This window comes from Epinephelus lanceolatus, chromosome 5 (assembly GCF_041903045.1).
Source record: "Epinephelus lanceolatus isolate andai-2023 chromosome 5, ASM4190304v1, whole genome shotgun sequence".
Lineage (NCBI taxonomy): Eukaryota > Metazoa > Chordata > Actinopteri > Perciformes > Serranidae > Epinephelus > Epinephelus lanceolatus.
Genome location: NC_135738.1, coordinates 44737546 through 44761916, shown reverse-complemented (window position 1 = coordinate 44761916; position 24371 = coordinate 44737546). Strand labels below are relative to the sequence as shown.

Genomic DNA, 24371 nt, shown 5'->3' with positions numbered 1-24371 from the left:
TTGTTAGCTTAGTTGTTAGCAAAAAATCCCAGCTGGGGATGTCAAATTCTTTATAGGGTTGGTTTTCACATGGCTGGATTAATAACTGACAGGCTGTAAGGGAGAACGGGGTTGGTTGTCACTTTTTACCTTCATTTGAATCTCTCTCTCATATTTCCGTTTAGTTTATTGTGCAACAAATGCACATGGTTAGTTTTAGGCAACAAAAGCACATGGTTAAGTTTAGGAAACAACATCATGGTTTGGCTTTACATTTATATGTGAAGCAAACACGGGCCTCCTGGATGGAAGCCTGGTGTTGTTGGACCCATACACCACCCCTCCCACCCTCCCACCCGCCCAATAGGAAAACTCTCCAGCTCCTTAAATTACATTGTTGTCTGGTGGCACTTTAAACTGATGCCATTTGGTGGTATAACATAGTGCTGCAAAAGGATGCCTGTTTTTCATCGGAGTCTTATGCAGAAATGTGTGACCAAGCAGTGGTACAACTTTGGAATGAGAACAGGCTGTGTGAACAGAATTAGCTTAAGCATGGAAGGGTCAATCCATTCCTACCTGACACTTTAGGCTTCCTTTGAAAGACAGTCTATTTAAGATACAATTTTCGAGGGATTCAAATGCAGTGTTGGGCAGTAACGTTGCTACTTGTAACTACAAGTAGCTACAAGTAGCAACATTACTAACTAACATTTCTCAATAGCGTGGTGGTAATGTCAATACTTTGTGAGTCAAATAGCTTTCCAGTAGTGTTAGCTCTCCAGTAGAGTTTATGAATTGACTGAGTAGTACGGTAGCATCCATCTAAGTTATGAGCTATTTTTCCCAGGAAAAGCTCTTAATTGCAGCTGACTTTTTTTCTGCAAAGGAGAATAAAAGTAAGTGAGGATGAGTAATGTGACTGACACCAGAGCCACACAGAGGCATGTAGACGAAGGAAGCACTTCCATATGACATCACATACTAATCCTTCATTTTATTCTGCTCACTGCTTCGCTATTGGCTTTTCTTAGCAAGACCTGCCTACTCTGCCTCTGATTGGCTACACTGCACTTCTTGATGTGTCTGTCACATGACTTGTCCAGCGATTGTATATATTTGGTGGATTTGCAGTGGACACTAGAGAAATAGACACAGCAAGGGCCAAGAAAAGAGTGGGAGGGACAGAGAACAGTATGAAGAAGGAAGAGAGGAGAGAGAGAGTGACATACTGATGTCACGTGTTATTTGCAGGACATGTTCATATGCTAATGTCCCAAAAAAGGAAAAGTTTTCATTCAGGTCTGTTATTTTTATTGTTTATTGAATGTCTTTTATGTATTTATTTATTTATGTATTGACTGAAAAATATATTTTGGAAATCTCTTTTTGAATGACTGACAGAGCCAGAAAGCCTACTGAAAGAGGCCAAGACAAAGAAATGCATTACGTAGAAAGAGGTGAGATAGAGAGCGCAATATGCCAACTGATGATGGCATGTTATTGGAGGACAGGTTCAGATGTCACAAAGTCTTTGGATGATTTGACATAGTCAAGTCAAGTCAAGTCAAAAAATAAAAGTAGCTTTGCTAGTAGCATGCTACTTTTGCCATTTTCTTGTAGCTTAGCATGCTACATTTCTGTGGAGATAGCTTCAATGAAACTTTATTTTGATGTCTAGTAGCTGGTAGCGTAGCTCACTACATTTTCCAAGTAGCTTGCCCAACACTGTTCAAATGAAAATAAAAAGTGTAACATCCACGACTATTCTCCCTACTGGTCCACAGAGCTTGCTGGTTTGTTTCAGATCAGCAACTTACAGTCCAAAACCCAAAAATATCCAGTATGCTATCACATTAGACAAATATTCCCTTGGAAAGTGACTCAAATCATTAATAGATTATCAACTAGTTACAGATTCCTTTTTTTTGTCAGTCCATCAACTAAAACAAATATGTGAGCTATTTTGCTATTTTCTAAATATCTGTATTTATTGTGGTAGTGATAATATTGGTTATGATTTACATTAAACTGCCAATGATGGTAACTTTGCAGCCATCTGTGCAAAGAAATTTGTGGACAGAAAATTCCCATATGCCATCTCCTATGCATAATTACAACTCAGAGGCTGACTTGAACCGTTTTGTGCACTCAGGTGCTCATATTTACAACTGATGCAATATTAAGTGAAGATGGTTGGCATGTTGCTATTTGTGACTGTCTTGTTTCCCTGGAAATATATGTGGCAGTCCTTCTATTTGACTCGTCTTCCTACTGTAGCGTCACTAAATGTATCTGTCCTGCCTCTGTGCTTCCCCTACACTTGGAGTTTTAGTCTCAGATATGTGCCTCATGTTTTGGTGCCAGTGTACTTAATCTCACCCCAGTTAGAACATTTAAATAAAAACTCAAAAGTATTTTTCAGTGCTGTGAACTGGAACAGTGCCTTCATGATTAAAGTTCAAGTGATCCGTTCCTGTGTGTTGCTACATGTAGAAACAGACAAAACAGTGGAAAACAACATTTTCTACATGTAAAGGGTTAGCAGGAGGCTTTATATCCACACAACTGCAACTCCAGTAGGCTAATATAAGTGAGTTTCTGCAGACTGGGTTTGACCCAGTTAGAATATTGCTTACACATGACAACTGTCCTGAACTGGAGCTACTTATTGCTTAGTCCACAGCAGCCTGAGCAGGTCCATTTCAAAGCTCAACAGAAGGCTTTTAAGTTACAGCTGCATTGATGATGACAAATATAAATTAGCTCAAATGTATGTGATGGATTATATAGTGTGTTTCCTTTTTGTCAAATTACTACATTGTATTACAGTAAATACCCTGTAGTTAAGGAGTGGTAAGTGGATCCAGCATCAGTCTGTGTGCAGATGCAGAAGGCATTGCTGGAGATACAATCTTGGGACCCATCTGCTGTTGTCTGCTGACAGGTTAGCTTTACATTAGCTTTAAATTTATCTGCATACAAATGCAGATATCTGTTTATAGAGATTGGCCAAAATGACCCATGCATGGAAGAGGAAGCCATGGCTTGGATATCCACTGGCTACACTGGATCAGCTTGGAATATTGCCCTTTGCCCCCAGAGGCTTTATCATCATCAGACAATAGCCGATGGCCTCTGAGACTGGGTAGTGTCTTTCCCTCTGTTTCTTTCAGACTCTGTCATGCACACATAAACCAATGCAAACAGGATTTCCTAAATGTCGCTCTATTAGATAGGAATGAGCAGACAGAGAAAATGGACAATAACTTACTAAAGCACACATAATCTCTTTGTAATTACTACCTTTTTTATTTATTTTAACTTTATTTAGGTTTTTACTCTTTTATTGTCCTTTTTTTCTCACCCTGTATAGGTGTCTGAGTCTGTGTAGGAGTTAAACGTGCTGTTTCCTTTTTCTGTTTGTTGAGAAAATCAATAAATATTCAAGTAAAATAAAAAGACAAATACATGTTAACTAAATTAACTTTTTTAATATATCTCTCACAAGTACTTGCAAAAACTTTTGTCACTCATATTTTGGTTTCTTATGCAAGAATTAGATTTTTTGTGTATTTTTTTTTTCCTCTCCAGAAAGCAGGCAAACACACACACACACACACACACACACACACACACACACGCAATGTAAGGTGTACATACTGTGTCTTATATTGTGTTTTTTGCCACAGGAGCCAGTTTCAAAGGTAGAAAATGAGGCCAGTGAGGGGATGGGCAGAGTGGATGAAGGAGTAGAGGAATTCTTCACCAAGAAAATTATCCCTGACTATGCACTGTGAGTTGAACACACACACACACACACACACACACACTTTTTCTTGGACTTACTGTAATCAATGTGTAATTTTATGAATGAATGAAAGCCATGATTGACTGGCAGTACCAGTCAGTCTCACAGACTCCCTTCTTCTACTCACCTGCTTCAAATAGTGATTGACAGTGGCAGCCAATCAGTGAGCAGAACTGATCCCATTGCTGATTTTCAAATTGAAAAGTCATGGCAGCTTGGACATAAATGTTCTTTTGGTACACAGAAGCAATCTGATAAACCAGTGGTTCCCAAAGTGGGTGCCGTGGCACCTTAGGGTGTCTTGAGAATGGGCCAAGAGTGCCATAGATTTGTCACATCAGTCCAAAGTTCAACTTTTTTTTTTTTAAATAGCATTTCACCACATTAAAAAAAAATCTGCAACATTTATTTGCACTACATTTTACATTAAAATTGAAACAAAAAAGAAAAGCATAAACAATAAAATCACCATATTAAAAACTCTGTTTATGCAATTATGCCACAGCTAATGACAACAAACAGCTCACGCTTGGTGGATGTTATAGTAACAAAACACACTTTCCAGCTCAAAATTTTTTTCTGGAGCTCAGCATTTAGAAAAATCATGACTTTTCACAATAACTGGTGAGTAAGCAGAGAGCCTCTACTGCTGTAACTGTATATTTTGCATCAAAAAGGCAAAGACTAAAGCTCTCCTGAAAAGGTCTAATAACTACTGAAACAAGAGTGTATTGTTTTTGTAATAATTGTGCTTGTGATTCCACTCCTGTAGCTGTATGTGTAGAATGCATGGTAAATGTTTCTGTAGTGTCCGTTCAGTATAACACCACATATACACACATCCTTATCTATAGTATGTCCTGCCCCTGCCTGAGTTTGCTGTTTCAGTTCACTGAGCACAGAATAATTAAGATAGTTTTTGCTGTTTATTTATCTATTTATTTATTTATCAGGTCAGATATCAAGAATGAATTGCCATTTTGTAATCACTCAATTAGCCAGCCTGCCACTGTTTGGGAGTGTGTAAATTTTCCCTAATCACTGTGCCTCCATCCCCTGGATGTCATTTTTAGTTGACAGCAGTGGCTACAATTAGATAGCTTCCTGTGTGATGAAGGGCCCCTTAAAAGAATTTTCTGGGGCTTCCAACAGTATCTTACAGTCTTCATCAGTGAATGTAACTGGTTCAAGCATCACCACAAAACCTATCACATCAGTGTGACTGTGATATTGACACATCAAATACAGTGCCATATAACAACTTCAACTCAAGTTAGACTCCATGGCCCAATCCCAGTGTCCCCTTTGAGCATGATGTTGAAATGGTATAAATAGGAAGGTTCAGTTGTGGGTTTGGCACTTGTTATTATGTGTCCGCACTGGCAATAGCCGTGGCCAAAGGCATTATGTTTTCGGGTTGTCTGTACATACGTGCGGGAATTTCTTCAAATTTGGCAAAAATGTCACTTGCACTCAAGGATGAACTGATTAAATTTGGTGGTCAAAGGTCAAGGTCACTGTGACCTTGTCTGTCTCACTCTTGTTAATGCGATATCTCAAAAGCACCTATATAGAATTTCTTTGAAATTGACACAAACGTCCACTTGAATTGAAGAATAAACTGATAAGAATTTTGTGGTCAAAGGTCAAAGTTGGTATGACCTCACAAAGTATTTTTTGGCCATAACTCAAGAATTCATATGCTAATTATGACAAAACATCACACAAATGTCTAATAGGATAAAATAATGAAGTGATAACATTTTATATTCAAAAGGTCAAAAATCAGCTTCACTGTGACATCATTATGTTCTGCAAAAACATTTTTTCGGCCATTACTCAATTCATAATTCAGGAAGAGAGGGGGAGAGACTTGGTCAGATACTGAATTGGTGACACTAATCTTGGGTGTCCATCTTGAAACTGTGCTGATTGTATAGATTTTCTGTGCTGCTGGAGGGAAGATGTGTGTGAAGCATCCAAGTTTTCACAGACATGGATGTAAACTGTAAGAGAAACTTGTCTGGTGTGTGGAAGCATACATTTGTGGGGCCGTAATTCTAGTTTTGTTTTTTACCTTCATCACTCACGACTAAGGCACTACAGGGGTCAGTCCCTGATTTGAATGTCTTCCAGGCTCTTGTTTTACAGAGTGGACAAGAGGTAAAAGTCAGATAATCAGTTTGTCAAAACAGCCTCATTCAGCACAAATTAAAAGACATGGCTGATGAATGTGTCAAATAGCCTTTGCTTGCATGCCTCAGATTTTGGGTTTTTTAATGACCATCTTGAATCCGGTAACCACATGTTTTAAAGATCCACTGTGTAGGATTTAGGGGATACATTGGCAGAAATGGTATAGAATATAATAAGTATGTTTTCTTTAGTGTATAATCACCTGAAAATAAGAGTCATTGTGTTTTTGTTACTTTTGTTATTTTAGAATGAGCTGTATCTACATAGGGAGCTGGTCATCATCTACGGAGATTGTCATGTTGCACCACCACTGTTTCTACAGTAGCTCAGAACGGACAAATTAAACACTGGCTCTAGATATGGACTTTTGCATTTATTTATTTATTTATTTTACATTTTTTACGTCTGTTGCGTTTTTTGCATTTTTGCATTAGCCACTATAGTTCGTAGATCCTCAAAGAAAGCATAGGTTAAAACACAGGTTTGAGGAGTGAAACAGCCTTATTCGGAGTCTTAGCTGCTCTAAATCACCAGGTCTGTGTGTGGAAAAGACTTCTGTGGATAATTTGGCTCACGGTAAAAACCTCCTGAACGTCTGGATCAGAAATAAGATGGACACAGATTAAGATAGCAGAGAAAATAGTTGAGCACACATTAACAGGGGCTGGGCTAGCAGAGTTAGGATTAGAGTTAGGGACCTCTGCGGATATAATGCAGGTAAAAACCTCCTGAACAATAAACACTGATGGAATTCTAACTTCATTTGGTCACAATCTGCAATCCTTACCACTATCTGCCACTAAATTTTACACTCTGTTGTTTTAACGTCACAATTAATTGTGGATAATTCCCACAGGCAGCTTCTGCAGAAATGCAGACTTACAGAAAGTGTGCATAAAGGTCTCAAATTGTCAGCCCTCATGCACCTGATGATTTAACAGTGGGGCAGCACTAAGCCCTCTTTGTGGGATTGCACCTCAAAGTCCATGGGTCTATGAGTGAGGAGATTGGGATTGGGCTCATGTCTGTGTAGCTGGCAGTGTCAGACATCAGAGCAGTATGAACAGAACCATGTTCGCTGACTGCCCTGCTGTTGGCATCCATTTAAACATTCTCATTTTCACCCATTGTTGACAACAGCCACAGAGCAAAAGCAGCACATCAGCAGCTGCTGTCCACTACAGCTGTTCATCCAAAGAACCGCCATCCAAGTTTTAACAGAATTCACAGCCCCATACACAATCCTATAGTTCCACCTGTACTATGTGAAGAAAAAAAGATTTGGAGCCTAAAAACCTATCCACCCCCAACCAGTGTAGGCAGCAGCAGTGGTTAAAATGGAAGCATAATCTCTTCTTCATGGATGGATTTATAGAACTGTACATGGTGCCAAAATTGTGGATCCTTTGACCTGACAGTGATGCTAGACCAAGTTTCAGGAAGTAACCAAAATAATTAATGGGCAATGAATATCAAGACAAATGTCATGGTAATTTGGCCAGCAGTCATGTAGATACCTTGCTCTGGACAAAGGATGTCAGTTTTGATTTATTTTGTTTTCAAAATGCTGACACCCATTAGCCAGTAACTAATTTCAAAGCACTATCAATTTAGAGGTGGAGAAATTTTAATGTTTTCTGTGTAAATGTTTTGCCTTTTATTATATTTTTTGTTGGCAGACAGCCAGCCAGAGACACATGTCCACTGCACAATTTCCTGTCTCGAGTGGTAGGCTATTTTGGCTGCACTGCATGCCATGTGGGTTGGGTGGGAGCTAATGTTAGCTAGCTAGTGGCGTTACTCATTTGACAAAGAGCACGTTGCTGTAGAAACATCGTGCCCACCCTCTGGTCTCCCCCCAAGTCACCCCAATGAGTAAGCACCTTCATTTTGAGCCTTAAAACCCTTTTAGCATTGTAAACTATGTTAGCACCACTAGTCGTGTTAAAACTGCTAATGGTGCTAACAGAGCTAACACTGATAACACAGTCAACGATGGTTTCATGGTTCAAAATTGAGCCACTTACTTACTGCGGTGAGCAGGGGGAGACTGGAGGGTGCGCACAATGTTTCCACAGCAACACCGTAGGGTCGGGACGGCGTTACTGGCAGTGATTGCTGAATGAGTGGCATCACTAGCAAGCTCCTACCAGTCCTGGGTGGTGCGCAGCAAAATTAATCAATAGATCGACATGCGTAACTGATTAACAGTAAAGTTTTGACATCTGCACTCTGGACCAAACTGTATAGCAGATTGACAGACTGACCATCATCACCATGCCAGGCCTCTTCTGTTGTGGAGCAAAACGTAATACTCACTGTGAGATGTTTTTGCTCTGTGTGCTGTTTGCATGACCCTTCTCATTTTGTACCTTAACTGAGCATGTGTCTTGAGTCCTGTAGCAGTAGTAGTTGTAGTACTGAGTGTCTCTTCTTGTCTGTTGCTCTTTCTGCTGTCTCCCTGCTGCAGAAAAGGCCGGTGGGAGGAGTCAATCCCTGCCCAAGCCACTCCCTCAGAGTCAAGCTCCACCCCCTCAGCCTCAACCCCCTTTTCCTCTTCGTCTGAAAATATCACCTCCTCTACCACCACCGCTGTCACCTCCCCCTCTGTCCCATCTACTGACACATCCTTTACATCCACTGATGTTCCACCCCTCTCTACATCCTCCACTTCCCCCACCCCCTCTTCTGTCACCACCACCACACTTCCCACCAAAAACATCAAGAAAAAGTTTGGCGACTTCTTTGCCTTCAAGAGAGCTCGAGCCAGCCGAGCTGCCAAGGCAGGAGGGGGTGAGGGAGGAGGAGGAGGAGAGGGGGTGAAGGTCAAAAGGACCTCCATTGCAGACCTCATTCGACCCCTACGCGAGGCCAAAGAAAGGGAGAGAGAGAGGGAGAGGGACAAGGAGAGAGAGAAGGGGAGAGGGGCAAGGTCAGTGGAGGATGCTAACGTTTCTAATGATGCCACCACCACAGAAGGAATCGTTGCCACCAGCCACCATCTTGCAGGCGATGCGAGGGGAATGATGGAGCCTGCCAAGACATTAACGATGATGACACCTTCCAGTGAGACCACTCCCTCTTACCCCACCATCGCCACCAGCCCTGACCTCACCACTGCCACACTTTCCAATCTGGAGGAGGAGGCAGTTCCTGTCTTGCCAGGTCGCACCCCAAGTCCTGTGGTCACCTCCCCTCTAACTGAGCAGGAGAGGAGTGCTGCGCAGATGCAGGAGATGAAGTTGGGAGGGACTCCATATGGAGAGAGGAGACTGAAGGTGACCAAGAGGTCACTGCGAGAGGGCAAGAGCCAGAGTCTCATACTGCTGACGGGATTAGAGCCTGAAGACAAGGAGGACACCCACAGCAAGGTCAGTCTGCCAATACACTGAACACACATACTGAAGAAGAGAGGGGCAACTCCAGCAAACACCAAACTGCTAATACTGTCAAATCTTAAAGGAGCTATATGTAAGAAATATAAAGCAAATAGTCATAAAATCCTCCTAATATGTCACAGAGACTAAGGAATAATGTTCATTTAACATACTGATCTCACCGACAACAATAGTACAGCCAGAATATTCGCATTTAAAAAACATTTTTACGGTCCGCAAATCATGTTTATGTTTTGAATTTGTGTTTTGGCCTGTTGCTCCACCCACTGCCGTCTACCAGTCACGCAGTCAGTAGAGTCTCAGCATCAGTTACAGTTACGACTGAGCTACAGCAGCACGGCAAGCAGCATTAGCAGTGTCCCGGTACATAGCATTAGCAGCCGGCTCCTCATGAGCTGAGCGTTAGCAGCAGAGAAGCCGGACTTGCTCGAACGGTCCGCTGGAAAACCGAAGATCAAGGACGCGGTGACACAGCCCTGCCATGGCAGCCGCCCGTGGGCAAACAAATCAGTCTCCAGCGTGCCGCTGTCCAGCAACCTCGAATCTGGAGGGGAGGGGGGGCGGACACGACTCGCGGCAGTATTTTGAATTTGAGTGCAGTAATCGTTTTTGTCACATTCTTACATACAGCGCTTTTAAATACTGCTGAGAACCAGGGACCGGTCGCACAAAACACCTTGGGTTTTCTTGTTAAGTATGACACTTAAGGCTTAGCTTCTCCTTAGCTTAGACTTACACATTTGCAGAGAATCCCTTCAAAGGTTTTCTTAGTTAAGGAAAAATATTAACTAATTTACTGCATTGATAGAGATTATACAGCTGTAAAAGTTTTCATGGAGATTGTTTGTTTGCTTGAACTCACACTTGTTATGCCTGTTATCATCTTACAAAGTTGGCTTATAGTTCGTGAAAAAATGGCAGAAGAAAAGAAAACAACAAAACCATATTGGTCAGAGGAGGAAAAGATTATAAATCTGGAGGAATACAATCCTAATCCCATTGTCCCCATCACTGTGCCTCCTAGGAGATACCACACATTTATTATTATAATCATTCTTATTACTATGTAGTTTCTCTCTCTCCTCTCTTACACTTACCCCACAACCACACACACACACACACACACACACACACAATCCACCAAATTGCACAACCCAACTTCCAACTCCCCACCCAATCCCGTGCCCTCTGGTGTGTGGGGGTGGCTCAGCGGGGATGGCCTTGGGCCCGGCCATTCACAGTGGTTTCCTGGTGGTGAGGCTGGCACTGTGTAGCCAATGGATGCTGGTCTCCCCGGTGCCAGTTGGCAATGACAACAATAAAAACAAGGAATGCTGAATTGGATGAGCAAACCACCTCCTGAGGGTCTGGGGGTTGCCCACCAAGGTCTTAGCCTCAATCATTCAGAAGAGTGGAGAGAAAAAAAAGTATAATAATGGAAAAAAAAATTAATAAATAACTAAAAGGCCCACACATTGCGCTGGGAAATCTCTGGCTCCCCTTTGTCACGCTATTGCCATAACATGCTTCAGGCCTCCGCTTTGATGGCTGGGTCTGGCGTCTGCCCTGCTGCCCCCCCCCCCACCACCACCACCACACGCACACGCATGCACACACACACACACACACACACACACACACACACACACACAAATGATATCTCTTATCTCCTCTCATCGTCTTCTCCCCTCCCTTATTTGTTTATTTTGTACTTTTTCTTTCTTTACTGTCTTTCTGTAAGTTGTAAGCTGCCAAGTTGTATAATCTTGTTTATCTGTTTATTGTGTACTTGTCTCTTTTTTTTTTGTGAACGTCTTTCTGCACAATAAAGAAAAAAGGAATACAATCATAGAAAACACATACTACAAAGTAAATCCCTAAATATCGGAAAACAGAAAACAATTGTAGGAAGAAATTGAAAGGAAAATCAGCTCAGTCAAATCTGTAGTGTAAAACCAAAAGCATATCCATTGGGTCCTCCTGGTCACAGAACACTCTTCTCAGGGTGTGTCACGTTTTTCATTTATCACCATAAACTCGGTCATGTTGCAGTTTAGAGTCAGAGGTACCTTAAGTGTTTTTTAACTTGCTTTAGTTGCTAAGGTCTTTTGTGCAACAGAGAAAACCATAAATAGTGAACAATTTAAGGAAATCTTGAGAAGACTTATGGGTGTTTTGTGCAAGTGATTTTGTTTTGAGGAATCCTTAACCAGAACTTAAATGAAAATCATAACCGACGTATTTTATAATACAAGCAGTAGAGGTGAAGGGATGCCGCTTGTCTGTAGTAAGGCAGTGACAGAGAGTGAGGTTACTGAAGGTAAAACGTTTCATAAAGCACTAATTGACAAGTTTGTGGACAGCTGTTGTTAGTATGCTAGCCCTGCTAGCTCCTGCAGTTAGTGTTTACAACCCAACCATTGCCTCCTGTGCCCTCTGCCCTGGGCCACACAGCAAGAGTACTTTTCAGCAGGTGGATTTGCAGTCTGACTGTAGGCTTCAGGTCTGTTTGGGTGTTCACAGGCTGTTTGATTGATGTCCTGCAGACACTCATGCTGGTTTTGTTGCACTAGCTGTGGTGGGACAAATGACATCTTTATCATTCTAATGAGTTTAAATAATCCTGGACCTCACTTACATTTCAGCAAAGTTTTTCATAGTTTGTCAAAAAGACCACAGGTCTAATCAGCTAAAATAACTAAAACACCTGTGGAGGTGTACATTATCTATCTCAGTTATAATGCAGACCAGCCAACAGTTTTACTGTAGATTCTTTTCCTGTTTCTGTTGACAGACAATTGAACAAGCATAAAATAGTGACTGCACCTCATATCATGTTTTTCTTTACCAGGGAGATATTCCTAGTTGTGCTCTAGTGCTGATTAAATTGTTACATTACAATCATCACATATTTACAAAATCAACATAAATACAATAAATGCTCTTGTCAGTGTCAATTGATGGGTGGAGTGTGCTGTCTCTGCCACAACTACTTTTTACTGAGAACATATATCCAGGTTAATGACAGCTGCTCTGTTATATGTTCAGCTGTATTGCCACTTAAAATGCGTGACCACAGAGAGAGTTTGAGGCAACAAAATTATGTAATTTAAGCTCTGCTGCCTCTCAGATCCTGTTTCTCACAGGGCAGGTTTATATCAATGTTTTACAAAGGCTTATATTTCCCTGCACACACTAAAACACCAAGCTGGCATATTAGGAGTTATCCATGTTAGAATACATTTCAGAAAACTATTATTTGCATGAGAAAAACACAGGCCCACTCTGGACAGAGGTTCAAAGCAGAGTAAAAAAAAAACACCCTTTGACCATCTCAGGGTGGTATCTGTGTCATCCTCAAGCTCGGGTCCTCTACCAGAGGCCTGGGAGTTTGAGAGTTCTGCACAGTATCTTAGCTGTTCTTAGGACTGCACACTTCTGGACTGAGGCTTCAGATGTTGTTCCTGGAACCTGCCGGAGCCACTCTCCCAGTTTGGTGGTCACTGCTCCAAGTGCTCCTACTACCATGGGTACCACGTCAACTTTGACCTTCCATATCTGTTCCAGCTGTTCTTTCAACCCTTGATACTACTCCACCTTTTTTGTGTTCCTTCTCTCTGATGTTGCTGTCGGCTGGTATCACCACATCTATCACTACTGCCCTCCTCTGGTGTTTGTCAACCACCACTATGTCCATTTGTTTAGCCAGCAGCTGTTTGTCAGTCTGGAAGCTGAAGTCCCACAGGATCTTAGCCCTGTTGTTCTCAACCACCTTTGGAGGTGTGTCTCATCGGGATTTGGGTACTTTGAGTCCAAACTGGGTACAGATGTTCTTGTACACTATCACAGCCACTTGTTTGTACCTCTCCATGTATGCTAATCCTGCCTGCATCTTACACCCTGCCACTATGTGCTGGACTGTCTGAGGGGCATCTTTGCACAGTCTGCGCCTTAGGCCTGATCTGCTGTGGTTGACCCTGGCCTCTATGGCCTTTGTGATTAGGGCCCGTTCTTAAGTTGCAATGATTGGTGCCTGAAGGTGGTATGCACCGTGTAGGTGCTTGTCCCTCCATGTTGTTTGCTCCTCCACTCCTTTGCCCTCCTCTGGTTTCTGTTGTTTGAGGCATTCACTTAGCAGCTTATGCTTTGGAGCCATCTTCTTGATGTACTCCTGGATTTTGGATGTTTCATCCTGGATAGTCGCTCTGGTCCTCGGCCTCCCTCTTTCCACATAGTGTATAGCCTCAGGATGCTGGACTAGGGGTGGAACCCTCCATGCATGGTGAGGAGCTTTCTTGTGTTGATATCTGTGGCTTCTGTCTCCTCCTTTGGCCAGTTTATGATCCCAGCTGGGTATCTGATGACTGGCAGTGTGTCCATGTTGATGGCTTGGACCTTGTTCTGACCATTCAGCTGACTTCTCAGGACTTGCCTTACTCTCTGGCAGTATTTGGTTGTGGTCAACTTCCTCGCAGTCTCCTAATGATTTCCATTAGCCTGTGGGATCCCAAGGTACTTGTAGCTGTCCTGGATATCTCCTATGTTGCCCTCTGGTAGGTCACCTACCTCAGTTCTGATCATCTTGCCTCTCTTTGATACCATCTGGCCACACTTGTCTAATCCCAATGACATCCCTATGTCCTTGCTGTAGATCCTGGTGGTGTGGATCAGCGAGTAGATTTCTCGCTCATTCGTGGCGTACAACTTGATGTCATCCATGTAGAGCAGGTGGCTGATTGTTACTCCACTTCAGAATCTCTCAAGAAAGTCTTCTTGATGATCTGACTGAGGGGATTCAGGGCTGTGCAGAATAGCAGTGGTGACAGTGCATCCCCTTGGTATATGCCACATTTGATGTTGACTTGGGCAGTCGGCTTTGAGGTTCGCCTCTAGGGTTGTCTTCCACATTCCCATAGTTCCAGACATACTAGTATCCATGTACAGTCAGGTCCATAATTATTTGGACAATGATACACTTGTCATCATTTTGGCTCTGTACACCACCACAATGGGTTTTAAATTAAACAATGAATACCTGCTTAAAGTGCAGACTCTCAGCTTTCATTTAAGGCTTTTTTCAAAAATGTAGTATGAACCGTGTAGGAATTACAACCATTTCTTCACACAGTCCCCCAACTTTAAGGGCTCATAAGTATTTGGACAAACTAACATAATCATCAATTTAACAGTCAGTTTTAATACTTGGTTGCAAATCCTTTACAGTCAATGACTGCCTTAAGTGTTGGACACATAGACATCACCAGATGCTGGGTTTCTTCCCTGGTGATTCTCTGCCAGCCCTTTACTGCAGCCGTCTGCACTTCCTGCTTGTGTTTTGGGTGTTTTGCCCTCAGTTTTGGCTTCAGCAAGAGAAACGCATGCTCAATTGGATTCAGGTCAGATAATATGACTTGGCCATTGCAGAACATTCCACTTCTTTGCCTTAAAAATGTCTTTGGTTGCTTTTGCAGTATGCTTCAGGTCATTGTCCATCTGCACTGTGAAGCATCGTCCAATGAGTTTTGAAGCATTTAGTTGAATCTGAGCAGATAATGTAGCCCCAAACACTTCAGCTTTCATTCTGCTGCTCTTGTAAGCAAGACAAGACTTCACTAGAATAAATACCGAGGGTTTATCACAAGATGCAAACCACTGGTTAGCCTTAAAAATGGAAGGCCAGATTAGAGTTTGTCAAAAACCATCTAAAAAGCCTGTACAGTTGTGGAACAGCATACTATGGACAGATAAAACAGAGATCAACTACCAGAATGATGGGAAGACAAGAGAAGGAAGAAGGGAAGGAACTGCTCATGATCCAAAGCACACCACCTCATCAGTGAAGCATGGTGGAGGTACTGTTATGTCATGGCCATGTATGGCTGCCAGTGGAACTGGTTCTCTTGTATTTATTGATGATGTGACTGCTGACAAGAGCAGCAGGATGAAAGCTCAAGTGTTTGGGGCACCATTATCTGCTCAGATTCAACCAAATGCTTCAAAACTCATTGGACGATGCTTCACAGTTCAGATGGACATTGACCTGAAGCATATTGCAAAAGCCACCAAAGACATTTTTAAGGCAAAGAAGTGGAATGTTCTGCAATGGCCAAGTCATATCATCTGACCTGAATCCAATTGAGCATGCGTTTCTCTTGCTGAAGCTAAAACTGAGGGCAAAACACCCAAAACACAAGCAGGAAGTGCAGACGGCTGCAGTAAAGGGCTGGCAGAGCATCACCAGGGAAGCAACCCAGCATCTGATGATGCCTATGTGTCCAACACTTCAGGCAGTCATTGACTGTAAAGGATTTGCAACCAAGTATTAAAACTGACTGTTTAATTGATGATTATGTTAGTTTGTCCAAATACTTATGAGCCCTTAAAGTTGGGGGACTGTGTGAAGAAATGGTTGTAATTCCTACACGGTTCATACTACATTTTTGAAAAAAGCCTTAAATGAAAGCTGAGAGTCTGCACTTTAAGCAGGTATTCATTGTTTAATTTAAAACCCATTGTGGTGGTGTACAGAGCCAAAATGATGACAAGTGTATCATTGTCCAAATAATTATGGACCTGACTGTATGTGGCATTGAGTCGTAGGCTTTCTTGTAGTCAATCCAGGCGGTGCACAGGTTGGTCCTCCTGCTCTTGCAGTCTCGGGCGATTGCTCTGTCAACCAGTAGCTGGTGCTTGGCTCCTCTGGTGTTACTGCCAATTCGTTTCTGTGCCTCGCTCATGTATTGGCCCATATGCCTAGTTATCTTAGCTGCTATGATGCCTGACAGGAGCTTCCATGTTATGGAGAGACAGGTTATCGGTCTGTAGTTGGATGGGATGGTTCCCCTCTGGGGGTCTTTCATGATCAGGACTGTCCTGCCTGTGTCAACAATTCCCCTTAGCAGCCGGGTCATCTGTGCTGCTAGGCATTCATGGAGTGCAGTTAGCTTCTTCAGCCAGTAGGTACAGATTATATCAGGGTCCGGTGCTGTCCAGCTCTTCAGCTTTGACACTCTCTCCTGGATTTCTGCCATTGAGATGGTTACTGGTTCTTGTTCAGGGAGGTTACTGTGGTCAGGTCTTAGGTTCACTAGCCATCGGGCATTGATGTTGTGTGATGCTTCTCTTTCCCATATACCCTTCCAGTATGTGTCCATCTCAGCTCTTGGTGGGTCTGACCTGCTGTTATTTCCCTGCCACTGAGAGAGCGCCTGGCAAGTTCAGTGGAGAACATCCTGTTTATTCTCCTGGCTTCTACTTCTTTGGTGTATCTCAGTTCAGTTCAGTTCAGTTCTTTATTGTCCCTCAAGGGTAAATTTAGTTTGCAGTGCAATTCAACATACAAGGGACAATCAAGACAATGTCAACAACAATCACAACCACAACAACCATGAATAAAATAGATCAGATCAAGCTGTCCATAGAAAAAAAAAATCTATAAGGGAATAAGACCATATGGAGTGCTTATAGACAGTGCAGGCAAATTGAGTCCATCAAGACTCAGTGCAAATTAAGAACATTTATTGCACTTGGAATAAAAGAAAATTTAAACCTATTGCTTCTAACCTTGGGGAGCCTGTAACGCCGGCCAGAAGGAAGAAGAAAAAATTCTCCTGAAAGTGGGTGGTCAGTGCTGGCCAAGATCGACTGTGCCTTCCTATAGACTTGTCGGTTGTAGATATCTGACAGAGAAAGCTGCTGTGTGCCAATTATCTTGCTGGCTACCTTGACAATGTCAGAAAGGCGTTTTTTGTTCTGCACAGTGAGGTTTCCATACCAGCCAATAATACAGAACGTTAAAAAAGACTCAATAAAAGATTTGTAAAATAAAACCATCAGTGTCTTGTCCACATTAAAAGTGTTCAGTCTGCGCAGAAAATAAAGTCTCTGCAGACCCTTTTTGCAGATTGCAGACGTGTTGAAGTCATGATTCAAGTTTTTATCAATGACTGTGCCCAGGTATTTATAGTGCTCTACTGTCTCTACTTGTGAGCCCTTAATGATGGTTGGGAGGGTAGAGGGAGAGTTTTTCCTAAAATCAATGGCCATGTCTTTAGTTTTTAGGACATTTAGCTTCAGAAAGTGGTTGTCGCACCACTCTACAAAGTCTTCCACGACTGGACCATGATCGACACCTTCTTCCTGAAGCAGGCTGATGAGGATTGTATCGTCCGCGAATTTCAGAAGATGCCTGTCCTTGTATTTGCTCTTGCAATCATTTGTATAAAGAATATACAATAAAGGAGACAGGACACACCCCTGTGGTGAGCCTGTGGATGACAGCCGCTTCTGGGAAAAGGCATCATTAGCCCTTACAACCTGCGGCCTACAAGTTAAAAAATGTAGCACCCATTTCACCAGTCCAGCATCAAGATTAAAATCTGACAATAATTTATTGATTAAAATATGTGGCTGGATTGTATTAAAAGCTGAAGAGAAATCTAGAAATAAAAGCCTAGCATGTGCTCTTGTACCCTCAAGATGCTTGTACAGGTAATTGAACAGAGTGATGGTTGCATCATCTACCCCTCTGCTGGCCCGATAAGCAAATTGCATCGGGTCAAGCTGGCTCTGAACCTTTTCAATAAGAATTTGTTTGACCAGCTGCTCAAAAGTCTTCATCACTATTGAAGTCAAGGCTACAGGCCTTAGATCATTAAGCACCTTCGGAGACTTGATTTTAGCCACGGGGACTACTAGACTCCTTCCATGGCATTGGGACCTTATGCTGGGAGAGTGACAAATTAAAAAGATCAGAATAAATGTCACATAATTGGTCTGCACAGACTTTTAGCAGTTTGCCAGTGATCATATCAGGTCCAGGGCTCTTTCTGACATTACATTTGGAGAACATGTGTTTAACAGAAATGGTGCTGATCGTAAGCCGGGGGTTGACAGTAATGTCATTTAAGGAATCAAATATATCACAGTGATCTTTAGTAAAATCATGTTCATTATTAAAACATAAGTAAAAATCATTCAGAGCATTTGCAAGTTCTGAATTTGAGTCAAAACCATCTATTGTGACTGACCCAGAATTCTTCTTCTTATCTTGGCCTGTCATGGCCTTCATACCATCCCATACAGCCCTCAGGTCGTTACTGTGAAACTTCCCCTCTATTTTACTTTTATATTGTAGTTTTGCCCTCTTAATTCCATATCTAACTTCTTTTTTAGCTTCAGTCTTATCCTTGCTGTCACCATGGAGAAAAGCATTATGTTTCCTATGCAGTGCATCCTTTACTGCTTTGTTCAACCAGGGTTTATTATTCGGAAACACCTTGACCTGTTTAGTAGGGATGATTAAGTTTTTCAAATGGAGAGTGTAGGATGATATCACCTCAGTCATTTCATCAAGAGTTGAAGAAGAGTGTTTGAAAACATCCCATTCTGTGCACTCGAAGGCTCCCCTTAGTTCCTCAATAGCATCCTCAGTCCACATCTCCACCTCTTTAGTGGCAGTTTTCCCTCTCTTAAGAAGTGGCTTGTAGGTTGGGATAAGGAGGATAATGTTATGGTCAGAAGAGCCAAGAGGGGGCAGAGCTATGGACTTGTAGGCGCCCTTTACTGTACCATAGCATAAGTCAATAGTTTTGTCAAGTCTGGTAGGGCAAGAGACATACTGATAAAAAGTGTTCATTGATTTCAGAGTACAGTGATTAAAATCACCAAGGACAAAGCAAGGAGCATCCGGAGAGAGGGACTGGAACTTTTGTGTAACCTTTTGTATGGCTGTTACAGCATTTTTTGCGTTAGCTTTGGGATGTACAGTACAGGCCAAAAGTTTGGACACACCTTCTCATTCAATGCATTTTCTTTATTTTCATGACTATTTACATTGTAGATTCTCACTGAAGGCATCAAAACTATGAATGAACACATGTGGAGTTATGTACTTAACAAAAAAGGTGAAATAACTGAAAACATGTTTTATATTCTAGTTTCTACAAAATAGCCACCCTTTGCTCTGATTATTGCTTTGCACACTTTTGGCATTCTCTCGATGAGCTTCAGGAGGTAGTCACCTGAAATGGTTTCCACTTCACAGGTGTGCCTTATCAGGGTTAATTAGTGGAATTTCTTGCTTTATCAATGGGGTTGGGACCATCAGTTGTGTTGTGCAGAAGTCAGGTTAATACACAGCCGACAGCCCTATTGGACAGCTGTTAAAATTCATATTATGGCAAGAACCAATCAGCTAACTAAAGAAAAACCAGTGGCCATCATTACTTTAAGAAATGAAGGTCAGTCAGTCTGGAAAATTGCAAAAACTTTAAATGTGTCCCCAAGTGGAGTCGCAAAAACCATCAAGCGCTACAACGAAACTGGCACACATGAGGACCGACCCAGGAAAGGAAGACCAAGAGTCACCTCTGCTTCTGAGTATAAGTTCATCCGAGTCACCAGCCTCAGAAATCGCAAGTTAACAGCAGCTCAGATCAGAGACCAGATGAATGCCACACAGAGTTCTAGCAGCAGACCCATCTCTAGAACAACTGTTAAGAGGAGACTGCGCCAATCAGGCCTTCATGGTCAAATAGCTGCTAGGAAACCACTGCTAAGGAGAGGCAACAAGCAGAAGAGATTTGTTTGGGCCAAGAAACACAAGGAATGGACATTAGACCAGTGGAAATCTGTGCTTTGGTCTGATGAGTCCAAATTTGAGATCTTTGGTTCCAACCGCCGTGTCTTTGTGAGACGCAGAAAAGGTGAACGGATGGATTCCACATGCCTGGTTCCCACTGTGAAGCATGGAGGAGGAGGTGTGATGGTGTGGGGGTGTTTTGCTGGTGACACTGTTGGGGATTTATTCAAAATTGAAGGCACACTGAACCAGCATGGCTACCACAGCATCCTGCAGCGACATGCCATCCCATCCGGTTTGCGTTTAGTTGGACCATCATTTATTTTTCAACAGGACAATGACCCCAAACACACCTCCAGGCTGTGTAAGGGCTATTTGACCAAGAAGGAGAGTGATGGAGTGCTGCGGCAGATGACCTGGCCTCCACAGTCACCGGACCTGAACCCAGTCCAGATGGTTTGGGGTGAGCTGGACCGCAGAGTGAAGGCAAAGGGGCCAACAAGTGCTAAACACCTCTGGGAACTCCTTCAAGACTGTTGGAAAACCATTTCAGGTGACTACCTCTTGAAGCTCATGGAGAGAATGCCAAGAGTGTGCAAAGCAGTAATCAGAGCAAAGGGTGGCTATTTTGAAGAAACTAGAATATAAAACATGTTTTCAGTTATTTCACCTTTTTTTGTTAAGTACATAACTCCACATGTGTTCATTCATAGTTTTGATGCCTTCAGTGAGAATCTACAATGTAAATAGTCATGAAAATAAAGAAAATGCATTGAATGAGAAGGTGTGTCCAAACTTTTGGCCTGTACTGTATGTATGCAACAGTGAGAAATATTTGGGGAAATTCACGGGGGAGGTAATGGGGCCGCAGGGACACAGACAACAGCTCTATGTCTTCAGTACACACACTTCAGTACACACAGTCTCTCTGACAGTGATGTTCTTGCACCACCGCTGATTGACGTAGAGGCAGACCCCGCCCCCTTGGGATTTCCCTGTGACAACAGCATCCCTGTCAAGCCTCACCGGCACTCCAAAACTGGTGAGAGTTAGGTCGGTGTTCAGATCCTCAGGAGTAAGCCATGTTTCTGTAAAAGCCATGACACATGCGTCCCTAAATTTCTCCAGATGAGTGACGCTGGCTTGGATCTCGTCCATCTTATTCCTTATGGACTGAGCGTTGCAGAGTAACATCGAGGGGAGGGGTATGCGGCGAAGTGTCAGCCGCTTCAGTCTCTGCCTGACACCGCCGCGTCTTCCGCGTTTCCGCACTTTGTATCTTTTTTCTCCCCATGTAGTCCTATTAAAGTTCTCAGGTTAGATCTCCGCAAGTGAATGATCTCCCGTGGCCAAGTCCGAACGGGTATGTGACTGCTGTTGATCCCTCAGATTCAGTAAAAATCCCCGAGAGTACTGAATCCTGCCTGTGTGCGGGTGGCATGGTTCAACCAGACTCTGAGTCACAACAAACAAAGTCCATGCGACGATCAAGAGTGACAGCTTCATTTAAAATTAAGTTAAGTGATCAATCAATGAACAAGCGTAGATCCTACCCAGCTTATTGGTTATTCACAAACGGCACTCAGTAACACTCAAACTTTCAACATCCAGACAGACTGCAACTGCATGTCGCTACTCGCGCAGCGCCAAGCCAGACCAGGTCCCATCTCTTCAGATGGGGAGCTTGTTGTATTTCCTTGGTACCCCTTTATTCACCATGTTACCTCTGTGTAGCTCCGCTAGTTGGCTAACATCTCTCTGTGTTGCCATGCTCTTGGTCTGTAGCCGTCTGTTCCATGGAGGGTTCTGGTTCTTATGTACCATGTCCTTCTTGTATCCAAGCATCTCCAGGATTACTGTTGCTGTACTGTGATGGACCTTGTAGGGATGGTATTTAGGGCAGCATTCACATCTTCTAGCAGATCATCTGAAGGTACTTGGCAACAAGGGTGTGTGTGTATGTGTGTGTGTGTGTGTGTGTGTTTGTGTTTGTGTTTGTGTGTGCATGCATGCATGCGTATGTGAAAACTCACACTTACTGATTGTTATGTCCATGTATGGTCTTCCAGAAACATGCGTCTGAGAGCTCCTCTAGTTTTGAACAGAGGCTTCAGGTGGTGCTGCACAGAATGGGCGTGGCCAAAACTCCACCTGCCGACACCAAGACGAGCCAGGTAGGATGGGTGTGAGTGTCAGTGTGTGTGTATGCAGGTTTAACAGATTTAGACCATGTTGGCCTGTTAGATGCCGTGAAGTCTGTGAAGGTTCCTTGATGTGGGTCTAAATGTAGCACTTTAATCTGATGTGATGAACAATAAGAAAATGTGAAATTAAAACAGACTCTACCTGTAGCGTCTAAAATGCTACAGCTAGCATCTCATCATCTAAAATGGATGAAATGAAATTCATACATTTATTTTCATTTAGAATCTCTTAGTCAAAAAATATGTGCAAAGCCTACTTGTGAGGCACTAATTTATTATAGCAGAGAATGTATGGCGACACAGTGTGCAGTGGTTAGCATTGGCGCCTCACAGCAATAGGGTTCCTTGCTCGAACCTGGGTGGGGGAGTCCTTCTGTGTGGAGTTGCATGTTCTCCCCATGTCAGCATGGGTTTCCTCCGGGTACTCTGGGCTCCTTCCACAGTTCAAAGACTTGCAGGTTAACTGGTGACTCTAGAGTGGCTGTAGGTGTGAATGTGACCTGTCTAGGGTGTAGCCCAGTGTTAGCTGGAATAGACTCCACATATATTTGTGGTGTGTTCTTGTAACAAGAAGGATAAGATCAGCCATTACAAAGTGCAACAGCAAGTTATTCATCAAAAGTTTTGGTAGTTTAATATTGTCTATGTGTCTGTTGTAGAACAAAGATGAGGAGCTGAGAAAGGCCAACTCTGAAGGTAAGTTGTGTGTTTTTAGACATCAATGATTTATGTTTTAAGCAGATCATTTTATATAGTATCTCTCATCAAATCTGAACTTTCAATACTTTCAGACTACACTTTGATTTTTTCCCCCCAAAATAACTTATTTTAGAGTCTTCATCAATTAACATCACAAAATCAAATGAAAAAGTATGGGAAAAAATGTAAGTGATTTCACATTTGCCAGCTTTATGAAACAAAACTAGCCAGTAAGTGTCAGGTTTTAATGTTGAATGACAGCACTTTGTTACAGCCGCATCTTCAGTAAAGCTTCAGCGGATCTGATAACAGCACTAGACCACTTACAGCCATGAGACTTCATTAGACTGGCTTCAGATGAGCCCAGTGTTCATGTTGTATTTATTACATGCAGACCTTGGATTAAAATTGACCCTTGGCTGTGCTACTGTCTCTGTCCCTCAGGTGCTATCCTGGACAAACCTGTACCACCTCCCACATACATGAAGCCCAGAACCATGTCCACTTCATCAGGTATCAATATTATCTACCACATATCTGGATAAAAATGATCACAATACTACCATGTGCAGGCCCAAACCAATAATGAGTTAAGCATACTAACTTGTAAGTGTTTGTATCACAGATGTATTTTGGGGGTCAAACAAAACTATATTATCACCCAGGAGACTGCAGTTCCTGTCCCGTTTGACACCAAGAGTCAGAGCTGTTTAAACATTACGTTACAGGTTTAATACAGTTGTTGTGCACTGTTGTTAGTTACTCAACAAACACATTTTAACCCAAACTATGACTTTTTTTCTAAACCCAATCAAGTATTGTTGCCTAATCCTAACTCTTGTCAGGACTTAAATACCAGAACGAATGAGACGGGACCCACAATGCAGATCAGTGAAAAAGTGCTTTATTTACAAAAAGTGCATGCTCTAAAATATCCAGTGAAGTGGCAAAAAAAAACAAAGACAACGACTGGTATTCTGGGCAGATGAAGGAGTCCAGGTGAGGGAAGACATAATGAAGAGGCTGGGCGAGGCAAGGCTGGGGGCAGGCAGGTGGCAGGGCTAGGAGGCAAGAAATATATACAAAGTTAGTTTGAGGCGACAGTATCCAACACACAATCCAAAAACGAGCATAAATCCGAAACCAGTCAAAGATCCAAAAAACCACAAGAGCAAAGATTAATGAGGCCAAGAGCATTACCACTAAAGTTGAAACAACAAACTGGCGAAGAGTGGAACGTGAAGCCGGGTTTTATACTGCATGAAGTGGAGATGAGAAGTAATCAGGCTGATGCTTTGGAGGTGTGCAGGGGAGTGAGAGCAGGAGACCGGTGGCCGCACCCAGCCCTGGGGATGACAGACAGGGAGAACAAGACAACACAAACACATAGCTCAAGGGGAGGGAAAACACAGGGAAAAAACAAAGGCTCGGCCGAATCCTGACAACTGTGACTGTTTCACAGCATTAGCCACATGTTACAATGTGTTTCAGCTGTGTGTCAC

The 24371-nt window shown here is 42.6% G+C and overlaps 1 protein-coding gene across 5 annotated transcripts in view; it reads left to right on the top strand.

Moving 5' to 3' along the window:
* carmil2 (capping protein regulator and myosin 1 linker 2) overlaps positions 1-24371 on the top strand; it is a 96590-nt gene that overhangs the window by 55172 nt on the left and 17047 nt on the right. For all 5 annotated transcript variants that reach the window (XM_078168267.1, XM_078168269.1, XM_078168268.1 and 2 more), the window contains exons 32-36: positions 3672-3775; positions 8457-9357; positions 22036-22140; positions 22830-22866; positions 23314-23382. In XM_078168267.1, the coding sequence (XP_078024393.1) occupies positions 3672-3775; positions 8457-9357; positions 22036-22140; positions 22830-22866; positions 23314-23382 (1216 nt within the window). The remainder of the gene's footprint in view (positions 1-3671; positions 3776-8456; positions 9358-22035; positions 22141-22829; positions 22867-23313; positions 23383-24371) is intronic.